The 17,264-nt window shown below is 45.3% G+C and overlaps 2 protein-coding genes across 2 annotated transcripts; both read right to left on the bottom strand.

The window, feature by feature from the left end:
* Window positions 1-440: 440 nt before the first annotated feature.
* Window positions 441-8,041, bottom strand: LOC119118116 (protein SOGA3-like). Its single transcript, XM_037244887.1, has 9 exons — window positions 7,402-8,041; window positions 6,500-6,724; window positions 6,282-6,440; window positions 5,020-5,082; window positions 4,426-4,695; window positions 3,981-4,352; window positions 3,254-3,901; window positions 2,729-3,052; window positions 441-575 (listed from the first exon to the last, which is right to left on the bottom strand). Exons 1-8 carry the CDS (start codon window positions 7,531-7,533, stop codon window positions 2,942-2,944), a joined length of 1,980 nt encoding a protein of 659 aa, XP_037100782.1. The 5' UTR covers window positions 7,534-8,041; the 3' UTR covers window positions 441-575; window positions 2,729-2,941.
* A 1,416-nt stretch (window positions 8,042-9,457) lies between these two features.
* On the bottom strand, window positions 9,458-13,563 carry LOC119118199 (elongation of very long chain fatty acids protein 4-like). Its single transcript, XM_037245042.1, has 7 exons — window positions 13,301-13,563; window positions 12,261-12,350; window positions 11,999-12,186; window positions 11,749-11,829; window positions 11,054-11,225; window positions 10,831-10,958; window positions 9,458-10,752 (listed from the first exon to the last, which is right to left on the bottom strand). Exons 2-7 carry the CDS (start codon window positions 12,325-12,327, stop codon window positions 10,465-10,467), a joined length of 924 nt encoding a protein of 307 aa, XP_037100937.1. The 5' UTR covers window positions 12,328-12,350; window positions 13,301-13,563; the 3' UTR covers window positions 9,458-10,464.
* Between the last annotated feature and the right edge of the window lie 3,701 nt (window positions 13,564-17,264).

The following is a 17,264-nucleotide window of genomic DNA, read 5'->3' as shown; positions in this document are numbered from 1 at the left end:
CAGCACGCTAATAGGACACACACACACCAGCAGCGCATTCTATTATACATACGCATATTATTTTAGAAGTTCATTTATTATATACTATTACTTAACTATTTATTTTAACTTGGTCTTGAGCTTCTGATACTTCCCGACAGTGAAGAACCCGGCCTTTGAATATTGTGTGTTCACTATGATTGTTTGGACTGCTAAAAGTTAATTTGACATCCGGTTGACAAACACGTGATGGTCAATCAGTACACGTCTTGGCCACAGAAGAGCGAGTGACGTGCATATTCAAGTCGAGTCGTCACCTCCTCGATTTTCCTCTGAATGTCCTGCAGCTGGTCCTCCCACTCTTGCATCTCAGAGTCAAAGTTGTCCATCATCTCAGGCCTCGCTTTCCCCCAGCCTCGCTCGCCGTGTTCTAGCCCGCGCTCCAGATCAATAGCCGCCATGGCGCGGGTCAGGCGACACCCTGAGGGCCCCCTTTTTTTTTTATTATGGCGATTGTGTTTCACTTCCCTCGTCTGTTAGTGATGGCAGGGATGCCGCAGTGCACCACAGTGATAGATGGCTGACTCGGGGAAACACTAGAAAGACAAAAACATTGGCTTTTGAAATAAAACAGAAGTCACCAATATGTTAAAATTTTTTTTTGATGAATTTGTTTAAAACACAGCAATTGTGCACACGTCCGGCGGTGTGTGTGCACACCGCCGGAGGCACTATAGTATGTGACACCGTTTTAGCCACCCCCTCCCTCACATGAGCGCACACTTCGCCACATAGCAAGAAAACCTCGCCAGGCATGCGTCCCAGCGGCCATTTCCCATGAGCGCACACATGAGGCCTGAAGCATGACACCAGGCTTTCCTGGTGCTCATGTCATTAATATTTCGCATGTGACCACTGCTGCTTTTTTAAGGAGTCATAATTTCAGATGAGAAAATTCTCAGATTGACAGCAATTATAATGATTTTTGGGAAAATTGCATAACAATCGGATTACAGTGGAATGTAGCTTATAAAAATAAACATGGCCGTAACAAAAAATGCATTCCATGTGTAGACCAAAACTGTGAGGAAAAAACATTGAATCCGCTCATAATATTTAGATATCTATGTACAATTTATATTATTTCTACATTTATTTACTATGGCCAAAAGTGGTCTTGAAATAGCACCCATGTTCCAAAATGATGCATGTTAGGGTCACTGAACTTTGATATCGTCGATATGCATGAACACGGGTGTGAATTGTTTAATGGTCTATATGCCCTTAGTGATTGACCAAAGACCAGTTCTCTCACCCCAAATACCAATTAGAAATTTGCCAACAATCAAAATGACTACCAACCTTGTTCCAGGTGAAAACTTAAAGATTAGTTGTCCTTTCAGTCCAGTAAATCCCCCAATCGGGTCTAGTCCCTGGTTCTGAGTCACCCCCGCTTGCCTTGAATCCTTCAAGTGTATGTCTGCACTCCCAGTCCCCTTGTTTTTCCTCTCTAGTGTTACGTAAAGCTGGGTGGGTTCATTTTAAAGAGCCCCCTCCCGCCCGCTCCTACCTCACCCCAAAGTCAGACCCCCACATTGAGGTCAAGTCATTGAACAAAAGAGTAAACAACCTCCTCCTCCTTTATCTGTGAAGGCGGAGCTTGCGAGGGGCTCCAATATCATAATGTCAAATTTATTCCAGCATCTGAAGACTCCAATAGGACAACTGTCGTCACCAGCATCCTGGCTAAAATTATTCATAGGTGGGGTGGGAGCGAGAGTAAGTGTTTACTTAGCTATTTAAGCCCGCCGACGTCTCCAAGCCAATCGGCTTCTCTGTTACTACTCCGCTCGCAGGCGTCCGGGCAGATTTTGTCTTGTGACCCTAAGCGTTTTTTCCAATAGACGCCAAGTGAGTGGCTAATTATATTTAATTTAATACAGTCAGACCCCCGTTTATCACCGGGGTAACATTCCACACCCACCCACATGAGGTGGAAATCCACAATATACTGCACCCGCCTTGAGAGACTAGCTTTGTTTGTTCCGCAACCGTACTCGTAACTCAAAACACTTGTACTGTATCTCAAATCACCTTTCCCCATTGAATAGCATGGAAATGTCATTAATCCGTTGTAACCTCATCCCCAATTATTACGTCAAGTGAGGAAATATTCCGGGAATGACTCCTAACGTCCAGGATGTTTAAATGCGACAAACGCCTGGAATGTCAGGGGCATCCTGCTGTAAGTCGAACCCGTGCCTGACAGTTGCTACTGTCTGCCTTATCCGCCCCACCGCTCATTTGCTAATTCCCGTCCTCTAATCGCCGGGGGCCCTGCTGTTGGAAAACATCGGAGGCGTCGGAATTTGTTCGTTCGCAAGCGTCCACCTGTTGCCGTTCCCTAATAAATGAGAACACGGGCCCTGAAGGAGTTAAAGGCAGGGATAAAAACAAACAGTCCCCCGCTTTGGGCGATGACAGCAGGGGTGGGGGTTGGGTATGTAACATGTTTTTGAACAGCAAAGAGCTGACGGCTGTTCTAAGCTCTTCTGAAGCCAAAATATATTTACAAGCAAGGTTAAATCTGGACACAAAGGTTGCTGAGGTTTACTATCACTACCGTATAGCCAACATCAACAATCATAAATCATTTACGGCTGAACAATTTTGAAAATAATCGAACTTTTTTTTTCAGCTGAAATAAGAGCAACACTTTGAATGCACTCGCAACAAATCACAGGCTCACCTTTTACCGGGACTTATTCCGTGGGGCGTTAAGGGTCACGGGAACGTGGCAGGTAAGTGAAGCGTTTTCCCCTGTGCTTTTTGGTAACCTTGGCAACAAATAATGCGGTGAGGGGGAAAGGAACAAAAAATATCAAATCAACAGAGAAGAACCAACAAGGGGGTGGACGTAGATAAAAGAAAGGAGCGGTGGGGCGAGGAAGGCATAGTACAATCACAGAACAAAGAATAGGGTGAAGAGAAAGACCAGTTTGAAGATGGTGGCGTACGAGAGGGACGAGAACAACACGAGTATGAGGATGAGCAAAACGATGGGCTGGAACATCTGGAAAGTGGAACATGAGGTTGCAAGTGAGGAAGAAAAGAAGAATCACAATCAGCACAGAACTACCAGAAGGAACCATTCAGTTAGTCAGTCAGTCCCTCCAGGAATTAGTGGTTGCCATGGTTACGCTTAATGCATATTCAACCAAGTTTGACCAAATGTTGCATTCCCTGGAGGGACTGCGAAGTTTCCGTTTCTCACCGACAACGGCTCCTCGGCCTCCCTGTCCTCCAGTCTAGGCACTTCAAGTCTGTCGATGAAGGCCTGTAGTTCCTTCCTGAAGGCTTTCATTTGGGCGTTGATGCGATACAGCAGCTCGTGCTCCCTGATGCGGCTCCCGTCGTCCTCGCCACCGCCTTGCAGCGGCTCGCCGTTGGACACGTAGACCCTCGCCTCCGAGATGATAGCCGCCGTGTCGGCGATCAGCCGGTCGATGGTCCGCACGAGCCTCTCGGCTTCTACGCGGATGTCGATTATCTGCTGCCTGTCGCGCAGGCCGCAGCGCCCGCCGGGCAGGAAGCGAGCCAGCGGGGAGGAGGCGGCCCCCTCGGGCCCGGACGGTGTGAGGAGACCCCTGGTGGGCGTGGCGCAACGACTGCCGCTGATGTTGTTTCTGACTTCGTCCGGGTCACTCTCCCCGCCGATGGGACCCTCCCGTTTGCGGTGAGGGGGGAGCAGGCGGGACGAGGTGGAATCCTCGTCGCTTTCACGACGGCCGCTCGTCCCGCCGCCGCTATCGCTCTCTGCGTCGCTGTCCCTCGGGCTGGGCCGCAGGGACAGGTGGGACGCCAGGTCGTAGCGCTGCATGTTGGACAACAGAACGCGGTTCTCGTATTGAAGCTGCATCACCTGAAAATAGGAGAGTGGACGATTCCGTTCTTAGACAAATCAAATCTGGAAGGATGTTAAGTGAACAAACTTGTCATACCTTGCCACTTAGGTCATTGATCTGAAGCCTGGCCGCCTTCAGTTCCTCCTGCAGGGCTTCTGCCTTCGCTCCGTCCATCCCCCCTACCCCCGAGACTCCCCCGTGCCGGGCCCCGCCCTCGTGGGTGCCGGCTTTGAATCGCATTTTGTTCAGCTCATTGGTCACCCTCTGGTTCTGATCCTCTGCATCGGCGAGATTCCTCCTCAAAAGCTCGGCTTCATCCTCCACCAGCTGCAGCTGCTGTCTGAGCTCCGTCAAGTCGTCCCCGAGCCCTCGACCTGGGCCACCCGGTGAGCCCACACCGGAGCCGCCCTCCCCTTCGCCCTCACCGCGGAGGTCGTCCAGCTCAGCTCTAAGGCCTCGGTTCTCCACCTGGAGACGACAAGACATAGTTTGCCATTTTGTCACAAATCCGCGAGTAACTGATGCTGTTGCCCAGGCTCACCTCCAACTCAACGATTTTCCTCCCAAGGATGTTAGCCTCCTCCTCCACTAGGCGGAGGCGAAGCTTGAGCTCGGACTCACGGGTGGAGGGCGGGCCCCCGGCCTCGCCCTTGGGATGGGTGCTGTCCAATTCGCCGTAGAAGGAGCGATACTTCTGCAGCTCTTGCTCCAGACGGTCTTTTTCTTTGTCGATGGTCGCAGTCTTCCTCCTCATGAGGATGGCCTCTTCTTTGACCAAGGCCAACTGGCACTTAAGGTCCTCGTTGTCCTCCTGGACAGAGAGCGAAAGTCATGTTCAGGAATTCAAGATGAAGTGCGTGTCATCAGATTTGAAGGGATTAGAGCAAAGAGAAGATTTAGTGTCTGTGCCAAAACCTCTTAAAAAGTCGGCCCAAGATCAAGTGAGGAATTTTCTCAAGACCCAAAAAAAGCAGCTCAGGATTTCCGTCAAGAAAACCAAACATTTTCCTTCCTCCTCCGAGGAAGTTTCTCCGGGTAAAAGTTGTTATAAGCTTCGGTTCACTTGCATGCCTAATTGAGGACAAGTAAATGGACGCTTTAAAATGGCCACCCTGGAATGGAACTGACGACTCACCTCAGTGGGAGTCTGCGCTGCTTTCTTGTCGGTCCTTTGAATGTCTTTACCTCCTCGTTTCTTCTGAGAAGTCAACGATACAAACTTTTAGTGGGAAAGCCGATGACAGTCAACGCATTTCTTGTAAGAGATGCCTTCCAGAGGCTTCAAGATAGCTAGCTAGCTAACTGCACGTAGCCACTCAAGTTCTTATATAGTGGATCACTCATGCTCGAGCTGAAACAAAAACAATAAATACCGTATTGGCCCGAATATAAGACGACCCCGATTATAAGACGACCCCCTCTTTTTCAAGACTCAAGTTTGAAAAAAGACTTTTTGAACACCAAATCTAATTTTTATACAGAAAATAATTACATCTGAAACAAATGATTATAACAATATATTCGCAAGAAAAAGCATGTTATTTTGCCTTATTCAAATCATGCAAAAACTGTCTATCACATCTTAATATCTGAACATTTGAATATGTAAACTAAAGTGCAATCACATTTGTAAATGATGGCTTCTGGTTTTTGAAATGTAAATAAACCAATCTACTGTGATAAAACAACAAAATTGCGATAACTGCATTAACCATCAAAATGAAGTCTAACTGTAGTCTTGAAACAAATCTGAATAAGGAAAAACATTGCAATAAAATAATGCAAACTGCTACCGCTATTGTTGGGGAGCCTGAGGACTGTATAGGGGGTTGGCTCGGATGGTTATGCTCTTTTCGCCCCCGGGTGTCGGTCAGAACACAGGAGGGAAGACGTGGTTCAGTTTTGATTGCTTTACTGAATTATTGGCAAAAAATAAATAAATAAATAACCATAAATGAAATACTCTCAGCAACACACCAAACATAAGTCATCGATCGAGACAACAAAATACATTTGCTGGCGACCATTAGTCGCCGTGGCGCTGCGTAACGGCTACTCGTACGATGCGAGGCAAACTTAAAGGAGCGCGCCGGAGCTGTCAATCAAACGGCGCGCACACGAAGCAAACCGCGATCGGACAAACGGCACAACAGTAGTAACAATGAAATGTAGCATATGCTCACTTTGTGTCAAAGACGCACACAATCACAGCAACATACTCAGTCGATACCAGCAACCTTTAATTTACCGCTGCGCACAAGTGAAAATCGGTATAATTTCTAGACCCCGAATATAAGACGACCCCCGCTTTTTCAGTCTTATTTCAATGCAAAAAACATCGTCTTATATTCGGGCCAAAACGGTAAATGAAAATTGAAACGTTGAAAAACTCTTTACCTCTTTAGTTTTGTCTAATTCGTTTTGCAGGGCTTGTTTGGTCACCTCCACCTCGATGAGGTTTTGTCTCAGTTTCTCATTCTCATCTTCGGTCTTGGCGCGGGTCTCCTCCACCTTCTCCAGCTCGTGGTGCAGCCTCACCGACACGTCTTTGGCCACCTGGCCAAGCCCCCGACATGTTGATTTTGACTCCCGTGACCAAAGTGCACCGGCCATACCTTGAGGTCCTGTTCCAGGCTCCTAAGCAGCTCCTCGTCGATCTCCCCCGTGTGGGCGTAGCGCAGCCGCTTCCTCTCGGCCTTGCGCAGGCGGTACTGCAGGATCCGACAGTTTTTGTTTGCCCGCTCCAGGTCACGCTTAATGTCCTGCAGCTGACATGTGTCTTCTTCGTAGAATGTGTCGCGCATTTCGTCCATCTCGGCCCTCATCTCCTCAATCTCGCACTGGACAACAAATTAAGACATTGAGACCATTTTACTAATGATGGGTCATCAAAACCCAAACACTATTTAAATAATTATGCATGCTAATGAGCAGCCTTATCTGTTGTACAAAATCTCATTGATCTTAGGAATCAATATGAGTCAGATCAATAGACAATTAGTCAGCTGTCTGCTTGGATTCAAGTGTCGTCAAAATGGTAAAGGTTGGTCACTCGTACTATGCCCGAATTTTGCATTCAAGAATATTAGTCAAGTCCGCCTCACATTTTTGATGTTCTAGACTCGAACCACAGCTAAGGCCTTTTCTTCATGTATGTGTTTTTAATATATTTATTATTGCTGTGGTAGTTTAGTTTGCACAAGTAAATTAAAGATGCACTGCGCCACGCTGAAAGCTATCTCTAATATTTTGGTGTATCCAAATGTTAGAAACAGCCCCCAACGTAATGCATGCAATAGCAAGAAGCATGTTACAAATTCATGCATATATCATGTGAAATTAAGCATTGTCTTTTTAACCCAACAGCATCAGTGTAAGCTGATAAATGTGGAAGTAAATGTCAAATATAAATAAAAAGAGAACAGCATTTATCAGTCAAAGAATTACAAATATATCAAATTCATTTATTATTGGCTTTTGAAGATTTGATCTCGTTTGACTATCATGCGTTTCCAACCTTCAGGTAGTCGTTTTCCTCCAACAGTCTCTCCATTTCTTCCTCTAGCAGGGCCTCGTCCTGCTGTGTCATGGATTCGTCCTCGGGGGCCTGCGCAGCCGGCAGAGAAGCTCCGAGAGCAGCCTCCTCCATTTTGTTTCGCTTTTCCTAGTAGTTTTCTTCTGCGTGCTTCAAGTCATCTGCCCAGCATCCTCCACTCGCTCCAAGGCCCGGCGTCGGCGTTCACCGGGAGCCGCGCAGGCTTGACTCCCCCACACCCTCCCCGCGCAGTTCTCCCGGTTCAGTCACCGAGGGATGCAAAAGGCTCAGTTGCAAGATTCACACCAAAAAATCCGGAAGGGTGAGCAAACTGACCGAGTGGAAAGCATACGCATCCGCCCTTTTCAGTTTTCCCGTGAGCAGCTTCAGCACCATCCGGATGAGCCGCACCGATGCTCTCGGGCTCCCTCTCCCTGCCGTCCGCGCCCCTCAGCAGGCGTGCATCGTCTGATTCCGGTCCCCACTTGCAACAATGGGTCCAACTACCTCCCGCAAAAGAGGAGCTCTGGTGCCGGTTGAATGTCCGGGAGCTCGCCCCGGTACTTGGCCCTACTTCCTGGCTGGCAGCAACATGGTCCTTTATTCAGATGCAGACGTTTATGGAGGGATCTGCAGCAGCGCCACTATGTGGCACCTCCAAGCTCTACAGCCGCGTCTGATTGAAAGTTAGTACAGTAATGTATTTAATTATGTTATTTAAAATAAATTTGTAAATATACACAAATGCAGTAAATATAAAAATGTACTTCAGAGGTGTTTTATAGCCTTGGATAAACTTTAAAACATAATCATAAAAATGACCAGTAGTGTCATTTAGTACTGATTAACAGCAGGATGTTGAATTGCGCTGCATTTGCTGAATATTATTGTTCAATGTTGTGTTGCAAGTTGGACAAGTGTACCTAATAAAGTGCCCGGTGTTTTCCCCCCATAACACTTTAGGAAAACAATCAAACTGCCTCCTTCAGGTGTGCATCTCGCAGCTTTTTTTTTGCGCGGGAGTGAAATCGCATTCATCCAAACACGGTTTATTGACTTTGCTGTTGCAACTATCCTAAAACTCGAAGCAAGAAATGTCGTTTATGACACGTTATTTGTTTTTGTTTTTAAGTTTGTTGCGGTACAGCGGTTCCGTGTTTTTCCAGCAGAGAGCGCAGTGTACACACAAAGCAGACTCACTCAACATATGGAAAAGGCGGAGGTGAGTAAAACGCTGACTGTTTCCACTGTGCCTGGAGAGAATGAGCACCTTTGCTAATGAGATGAGCTAGTGGCGGGTCAAGTGTGCAAGACTTAACCCCATCCAGGCGACCCTTTAACCTCTACCGACGCAACTGCTGCGGTAACCATGCAAAGTTAATTTTTGCGACAAACGTCCACTTCCTGTAAATGGCGTCAATTATCTGACAATACACCTCCCCGCCGGGTTACTGTGACTGATTTGAAAAACCTCGGCCCTGCTGCAATCTCTTAAATCCTCGGTCTTACGTGTCCCCTGAGGAGGACGATTGCAATCCACTTATTTTGTCCGCTCCGCCATTCAACCTTGGCATCCTTCCGCAAAGGAGGATTGGGGGAAACCACTTTATGCACCCTTGCCAAAAGTCATGGGAGGGTGCAGTGGGATGGCGGAGTGTGAGGCTTTCCATGAGAATGAATAGAGGTTTATTATGTGAATTTAAAAAAAAAATTAAAAAATACATTTAAGGTTGATGCTTAAAGTGTGTGCGTGCGTGTGTGTGTGTGCGTGCGTGCGAGCGAGTGAGGGGTCGCAAAAAGTACACTATGAGAAACAACCGTATTTTTTGCACAGGACATCTTGGAGACCTAATGGCAGATTAGCCATGGCTTCTTCTCCAGTGACCTGCTTTCCCGGGCAGCCCATGAAGTGACGTGAAAGTAAGCTCTTTTGCATCTAAAGCCAATTTGCCCCCAAAGATTAGGGCAGATCTGTCTGGACAATTTAAGGCAGCCTGGAGTTCTGCTGCTGCCACGAAAAAAATGAGCAGACACAATCTATAGGGGTGGCCGTTACTGTCCTTTATTTTTCTTTTTTTCTTTCTATTTTGGTGGTTATGTGCAGTGACAAAGAGTTTGAAACAGTTCAGACGAAAGCGGTTCCCTTGGATTCTACATTGTGGCAGTGAGAAGACAACACCTCAATCTCTTTATTCTCAGCTACATTGCACAGCAAAAAAAAAGGTGAGGATCCACAAAAAGTGTTGCCCCAAAATGCATAAATACTAGAAATAAAAAGAAACTACAGTTTCCCTTGCACCTTTCCCAACAAGTGTTTTCAGTTATAAAAACAAACACTTAGGATGCTATGAATGCAGCACAGTGACAAGTTGGATGCACGTTGCAGTCATTGTTTTTGAAATTTGTTCGATTTTGTCGCTGTTCAATGAGAAGCATCTTTTAAAATTAGAACCCGAAAAAAAAACAGAAAAGCAAAAATAAATAAATACATTTGAATATAACACATTCCAACAATTTGGAGACGCATGCTTTTCATTGTACAGCGACAATTTGTAAACATGTGCCTTAACACACCCATACCCCTTTGGGATTTCCCGAGGAATGTTGTAGAAGTGCTCATTTGAAAAATAATTGAAACCGTTGTCTTCACAAAGACGAATAGGACTCAGTTAAGAAAATTTGGTCCTTTAAAATAATCATAACTAGACGCAGAATTCAACTATTGAAGCTTTCAAAAAAACAAGACCGGGTTTCTCTGTAAGAAAAGTTGTACAATATGTGAACTTTTTGGATGGTAAGTTGGCGTGTGTTTTCCAAAACATTCCAGGTGTGTCACGGTCCAAAAGTGTTTGGACAGAACATGGAAGCCTACATGTTGGGCATTTTTTGCCTTGCTCGCTTTTAAAAAGAAATGTGTGACGAAAGACGACAGGCTGCAGCGCCATCGTTACGCGCGGCCGTCACCGCTTCCCCATCTCCCTTTCGCAATCTTCCATCCTTCCCCTTAAAGATGTCCTCCCGCTCATCGCCCGGCAAGCCGTCCCTTCACTCCCGCTTGGCCCGTCCCCTCTTTTGCCTTTTGCCATTATCCGGCGCCGCCTCGTCCGCTTTGCTGTGGCCATTGGTGGCCTTGGAGACGCCGTTGGCGACGGGCTTAGCTTGGCCCTTGTGCGGCGGGGACGGCTTGCGTCGGTACGCGTGGTAGTAGAAGTTGGCGAAAAGGATGATGAAGGTGACGGCATAGCCGATCAGGGCCCACTGCATCCAGTTGGGGAAGGGGCATCCCGTGTAGAGGGAGTGGCCGGCGTGGCCAATGGTCACGTGGAACTGGATCTGATGGGACACGCAAACGTGGATAAATGACAAACGCAACAAGTTTGTTAGTTAGCTGGATAATTAGGTCATGCCCACCATCTGCATAATGGTGAGGTATTTTTTCCACCAGAGGTATTTCTGCATCTGTGGTCCCAATGCAGCCAGACCGTAGTAACCATACATGACCACATGGATACCCGAGTTGATTGTTGCGCCAAAGAAAGCTGTGGAGACCAAAGAAACATTGTAGAAGCTAAATTCGAAAACTAAAAATAAAGTAAGCAGGCCCTCTGCTGCTTGCTCCACAGTAATATCTCACCTTGTCCACCAGGGACCCACTTGATGCCGATCCACCACAGGATGAACATGGTGCAGTGATGGTAGACGTGGAGGAAGCTGACCTGGTTGAACTTCTTCCTGAGAATGAAGAAGACGGTGTCCAGGAACTCCACCCCTTTGGAGATGTAGTACCACCAAAGAGCAGATGCTATCTGAAGACGCGGAAAGGAAGAAGGTGAGTAAATTATAGCTGCGGTTACATGTTCTCAATTTTAAATAAGGATGTTCGATACCACCTTTGTTCAAACCAATACGAGTATGCAAAAAGTCGCCGATACAGAGCGTCAATATCACTTGTATTTTTACATACAAAATTTTCCCCCAAATCAATGACAGATAATTCCAAACAAATACCTGCTATATTCTCTGTAACTCTTTTCCTTAAAATTGCAAGAAATTAAAGGCAATTTTCTATTCTTCTAATTTCTAATGTATAACATATAGCATTTTGTTCTTGGAAAAAAATGTCATACTTTTTTTTAATGTCACTAATAGAAAATAATAAGCCATATCACAGTATTTGATCATTTGGTGGTAGGAGATAGGACAATATTGATTCGACTCGTTCGGTTATTTCGTTGTTGAGGTTGAATCTATTTTCATAATTGTGAATTATATCAAAGGCCCAAAATCTGTCTGTTTGTATGCATGTCCGCGTGTTTAATAAGGCCTCACCCTGACTTCATTGACGTCGTCTGAGTAGTTGACAGGTTGACAGAGGTAGCTGTAGCCAGCCGCTCTTGAGGCAAGCAGGAGCTGTTTGAAAGTGCAATTTAGTCCACACATCACTTACTTTATTTATAGTTCCCCGACTGTTCTATTTAAAAAGGCAGCGAGCGCAGTTGAACTTGTCGATATGATCCGTCCTTTGTTCTGAATATAGCAAAACAATTCTAAGAAAGAAGTGAGACGATGTGGCACTGACCTCTTTGGCGATGTAGAAGTTGAGGACCACCATGCTGAAGTTGTAGATAATCAGGGTCTTCCTGAGCGTGTAGGGCTCGCGATTCTGCATGTATCTCGGCCCCGCCCACAGGAAGAGCAGGTACAGGCAGCTGATGGCCAGCGTGGGGCAGGGCGACGACATCAGCGGCCATGTTTCCACCCGCTTGTCTGGAAGAATGGTCAAATCGGTCACCTTCGATGCTTCCCGTTAATTTGCTACTCTTTTAAAAGTGCTCACTCACCTGCTATAGTAAGGCTCCATTTGTAAAACTCTACCGTGTCGTTCACCAAATGCGTCACAGCCTCCATGGCGTTGCCCGTGCACTTGTATACTGTGATACGAAAGGTGATGAACCGTGTTGTGTGAGATTATAATCATAAAGTTCAATACGGAACTCTCCCAAACAAGTTGTCATGGTCCGATCAAACATAGTACCGGCTAGTCCAGTGGCGTCTTAGTGCCAAGGAACTAAATTGAAGTGAGCGGAGGAGCTTCATTTAGCCATGTGTACTGCAAAAGTAGTGCTTTCTGTGGTGTATTGGGAATTTGAGTGACAAAGTATGTCAAGTGTTGCATAATTGTCTGTGAGATGGGAGCAGATGTCTGTTTATTAATCTATTATTAATCTTGTGCACTAGACCAGATACCGTTTTAAATAATTCAATGGCTATCCAAGAAACGTTGTCCTGAAGTTACTATAATTAGCCAGAGTGTTTATTTACATGGAGAATATTATTGAAAACTGTTTTATTTCTATTTGGGGGGGGGGGGGGGGGGTGCACGTGCAAAAACTTGCGTTAAAGAGGGTTGGGGCAATCACAAAAACGGCGCATGCGTCAGCAGGTTCTTGTGTCGGGGCGCTCAAGAGGCTTAAATTCAATTGATCAACGAGCTTAGAGGCGCTTGCAGGGCCTAAGTACAAATGCCCGCTGCATGATTCACGCTCCACGCACAAAAATAGGAAGAAGGAAAAAAAAGAGTACTATACACTACTGAAGATTTTGGCTATTCCCAGCTTCCACACTCGCTATATTATTACCAGTGGCTGCAATTTGATACCAAAACCTTCTCGCTGACTCATAGCTGTTAAATAAATTTGAATTCTAATCGGATGAATTGAACTTTTCCTCTGTTGTATCCTAACCGTTACGCTTACTATATATAATAAACCCGAATAAGACTGAAAACGACTGTCTTGCAATAAAATGCGTTTGGCTAAACAACACGGCGGAAAACAGCAAATAAATAATTTAAGAAACGTTATATAGCAACGGTACTTACCTCCTTATTTAAGAGGCGTTTAATGACATCCGGTGCAATTGATATTTCAGCGTCACACCTCGTCCGTTTCCACAGGGCCCCAGCTACCCCTCGACATTAAATTAGTTGATTAATTTGTTATGTACACGGGCAAGAAACTACTCAAGCAAACTAAAAAAGTGTTTCTAAGGTAGGCAGGCTAATTTACGGTCTAGGTGCGAGCCGGCCGCTTAGCCTCCTCATCTTCTCGCAGCCCTACTCGAAAGGAGCCGGCTGTCACTGCGCATGCGTCTCATCGCTCGCTTGACGCCCTTCTGTCCGTTTTCCACGACCCCCCACCCCCCCTGCGCCGCTGCCATTGAATGTACTTATTCATCATACAATTCAAGCAAAAATATTTTGCATTGAAAACAATAGTTTCATTTAAAAATATATATTATATTGTAGTCGAGTTACCGCGTACGCATAAGGTAGATGTGGGCGAACGGTTTGCGGTTTGAACACTAGATGGCGACGTCGAGCTGATGCCAAGCCAAATTTAAGCGCTCTCAAGTAGCACTACTTTATGTACTGTACACATACTTTTTATTTATACATTAAGAAGTACCTAAAAGACATAAATATTTCATATACAGAAACAGAGTTAATTTGAAATCATACATAGTAAAGGAATGACAGAATAACGTCTCAAATAGCTCTTTTCACCTCAAATTGCATCTAATTGCGGAGTGTCACTGTCCTTGAGCGTGCGTGTGTGCGCGTGTAATCCGAATCCCGTGTGTTGCATAACAGTCTTTTCATATGTTTTTTATTGGAAAGGCAAATACATCAATCTGACGTTTGACTGGTTCCATTCAGTAGCCGATTGCTCCTTCTCTGTATGTCTGCGGCGTTTCAACATATGGGGCCTTAAAGCTGTTTCTTTTACTGCCACTCATAAAAGTTTAAACTTTGTACATGCCATGCGTACGTTCCCGTTGCCTGTGTTTTGCTGAAAGGAAGTTGCATTTTCCGGCCAGGGGCGCTCAGGGCCTTAACACGGCCCAGATGATGGAGCTCTACTTTTTTTTACTATTGCTTCACTCTTTTGCTTTTTTGACGTACTTGTTTATGGCGTCCTGTAACCAACTAACCATTTTACAGTAAAATTACCTCAGAGATGAATTTGGGCTGGGTCTTCTTTTACATACCCAAGTTTCTTTGTTCAGTCAAATCAATCAATGCAGTATTGATTGTACCATTATAAACGACAGTACATATTTTTTAAATAGTTCTTGTATTCACGGCTGTGCAGTTTCCCGTCAGTCACAGATGAGGGCAAAGAACGCGGAATAGGTCCTGTGGTCCTTTGTGTCGTGGCGGTGGTCTTGAGTGAGTGCACTCCCTTCTCCTCTGATGTAATACGATTCTTGGCTCCAAGCTGCCGATTTAATAACGAATGACATTCTTTGTCTCTACTTCAGACACAGCCTACCTATGAACCTTAGAAGAAGAAAAAAAAAATAGGTTCATGCAAAACGTCTTGCACAACCACAATTATAACTTATCGATGTGCCGTTACAACATGAACATTCCATGTTTAAAGAGTCTGCTAATATTTTTTGAGGGTAAATATTTTCCTCCCCAGACTTAAGTTTAGCTGGAGGCAATTGCGCTTAGTTCAGTGACTTGGCAGGCCCACAGGAAATCTGAGCACCATGCAGGATCTGTCCTCAGTTGGCACCCGGTGTGGGCCACTCACGACTTTGGCCGCAGCGGCGTCGAATTAGTCAGAGGACACAACGTGGTGGATGTTCCACAAATTCACCCAAAAACAAGCACGGCTACAAAATAATCATTGTTTTTCGGATAATTTTTAGCTTTTTTCCCGACATCAGCAGAAAGGATCCGCAAAGTGGGGCCTGGCTGGCAGATGTCAACACGAGGTCCTTCCAGCACAGTGCGGTCACTAATTACAGCTGTTTCTAGCCCAGTTCTTCCCAAAACTCCTTAGCCTCGATATTTTCAATCCAGTAAGCCGTCCAAAACGATCAGTTATCCAAATATAAACTAATCAACGCTTAGATCTTATTCTAATATCGCCTTGAAGTGGATGCAAAGTAGTGACTTTTCTCTCTGAATTTATGACACCTGTCATCACATGTATTCACATTTTACTGAATGCAAATGTGAAACTAACTTGGCCCCGATTCAACGATAAACAGAGAGCTGAGATCTATCTCTAAAATGCGTACAATTAAGTATTGATTCAATTGCCATTAGCTAATTTAGCATTCCCAATATTAGCAAAGCTTCAAGAACACGTTATAAGGTACTCGTTGCAGGTATTGCGGTCGGCCGCTTTAATCCACTAGCCCGGGCAGAGCTCAAAGCCTCTCAGCGCTGTCATGTTCGGTTAATGTTAATCTCGAGGGGATGCCTCCGTCCCAAAGGACTGACCCACTGCCTGCGACCCTGCCGCGGCTGAGTTCAGTGCCTGACTGTGCAGCCAACATGAGCAGCGCTTGTGACCTCTGCCGGTGAGACGCAAAACCCAAATTTATATTAAAGTCGAAACGTGCCGTAGTTTATTAGTAACCCACTGGCGGAGCTAGGGTGTTTCTTTTTTTGGGGGGGGGCTGTGCCCCTGCGGTCCCAACTCTAGCTCCGCCTCTGACCATGATGTTTTCTTGGGCTGCTTAGCTACCTAGCTCATTGCACTCCTTTGCTAAACTCCAAATTTTGTTTGAATATGGTACACTGGCATCTACAGAATCGCCTTGCAGAACAAACTCGGCAGAAAGAATTTAGCACTATTTTCTCAGTCTTAGCGGAGGTCTGCGTGCTGAAAAATGCACTAAATCATTTTTGCCATGGGAATCATTTCAAGTGCTTTTCACAAATAAAAAGAATCTGGCTAAAAAGTGAAGCCTGATTTTCATTTTCCCGTTGAGACGTTGTTGTCCGCATGACATCCAAGGAACTGGATAGCCACAGCAGAGATTGAGTCATTCAAATAAGACTCGAGTGTTTTGCAAAAAAGGCCATATGCTGGCCGCCATAGCCCGTAATTGAAAAGACATTTCTCAAATCGGCAACATCAAACATCGCAAAGACATTGTGTAAATTGGAAACTAGTGTGTGGAAAATGCACACGCAGCAATTGATGTCATTCTCGCTCAGACCTTCCTTCCAAATAGTCAGTCAGGGCTGTCACAACATTTGCCAGTATCATTGCCGACGGTTATTGATCTGGTGCAACTCATCGGGAAGACACAGATGTTGGCCATTAATGGGCAGCTTTGGCCTGATGCTGAGAAAGCAAGCTTGCGACGAGGGGTTGTCTTAAAACGTTAAAAGAATTTAGGGAAAAGATAAAAGTGACCAAGGAAAAGATAGCGTGTTTGATATTTGGAATATTTCCTCAGATAAGTGGAATTCTACAAATATGACAGAAGCAGAAGGCCATAATTTGATATTGCAAGGTCGGGAGATGTCTCGTCAAGACGAGGATCGCATGGCCGCACGTGCGAGCCTTCTAGCCAAATCTCGGAGCGTTTGTTTGTTCTCTTCGCCCTGTTTTGGTAGGCGATGAGTCATCACGCTCATTCCCATCATTTCCTCCGTGGTTGCTGACTCAGTAAATAAAAAAAAAATAAAAAAACTTCTATACACTGTAAGTTTGACTAAATCCGTTTTTCTACATCACTGTGCAAATATGCATCCAGACGTTTTCTTGCGCTAAAATAAGAGAATGCATTGCAGATGTCTGTATCACCGCCATTCCTTTTATTTTCCCTGATAATGAAACTGAACTGTATCTAAAGTTATAAGTTTTACGCGGACAACTGGTAAAAAAAAAGAGGTATGAGAAAAAAAAAAAAGCTAAACTTTCAGACTTTTGTATCTGCTTGCTTTATCAACTGAAATATGCCCCCCCTCCCACCTCCCCCACGATGCACTTATGATTGTGAGTCGAGATAGGACTGTTATTTGTATGATTAGC

The sequence above is a fragment of the Syngnathus acus genome, chromosome 24 (assembly GCF_901709675.1).
Source record: "Syngnathus acus chromosome 24, fSynAcu1.2, whole genome shotgun sequence".
Classification (NCBI taxonomy): domain Eukaryota; kingdom Metazoa; phylum Chordata; class Actinopteri; order Syngnathiformes; family Syngnathidae; genus Syngnathus; species Syngnathus acus.
The sequence above is the reverse complement of the archived record's forward strand: the minus strand, read 5'-3'. Positions and strand labels throughout refer to the sequence as shown.

Excerpts from the sequence above, each read along its gene's own strand:
- LOC119118199 (XM_037245042.1), bottom strand. The coding sequence starts at position 12,327 with ATGGAGGCTGTGACGCATTTGGTGAACGACACGGTAGAGTTTTACAAA. Across the intron at positions 11,830-11,998 it reads ACTTCTACATCGCCAAAGAG|CTCCTGCTTGCCTCAAGAGC; the intron begins GTCAGTGCCACA and ends ACTTTCAAACAG. Across the intron at positions 10,753-10,830 it reads ACCTCACCATTATGCAGATG|ATCCAGTTCCACGTGACCAT; the intron begins GTGGGCATGACC and ends GTGTCCCATCAG.
- LOC119118116 (XM_037244887.1), bottom strand. The coding sequence starts at position 7,533 with ATGGAGGAGGCTGCTCTCGGAGCTTCTCTGCCGGCTGCGCAGGCCCCC. Across the intron at positions 4,696-5,019 it reads CAGCGCAGACTCCCACTGAG|GAGGACAACGAGGACCTTAA; the intron begins GTGAGTCGTCAG and ends CTCTCTGTCCAG. Across the intron at positions 3,053-3,253 it reads AGGCCGAGGAGCCGTTGTCG|ATGTTCCAGCCCATCGTTTT; the intron begins GTGAGAAACGGA and ends TCCACTTTCCAG.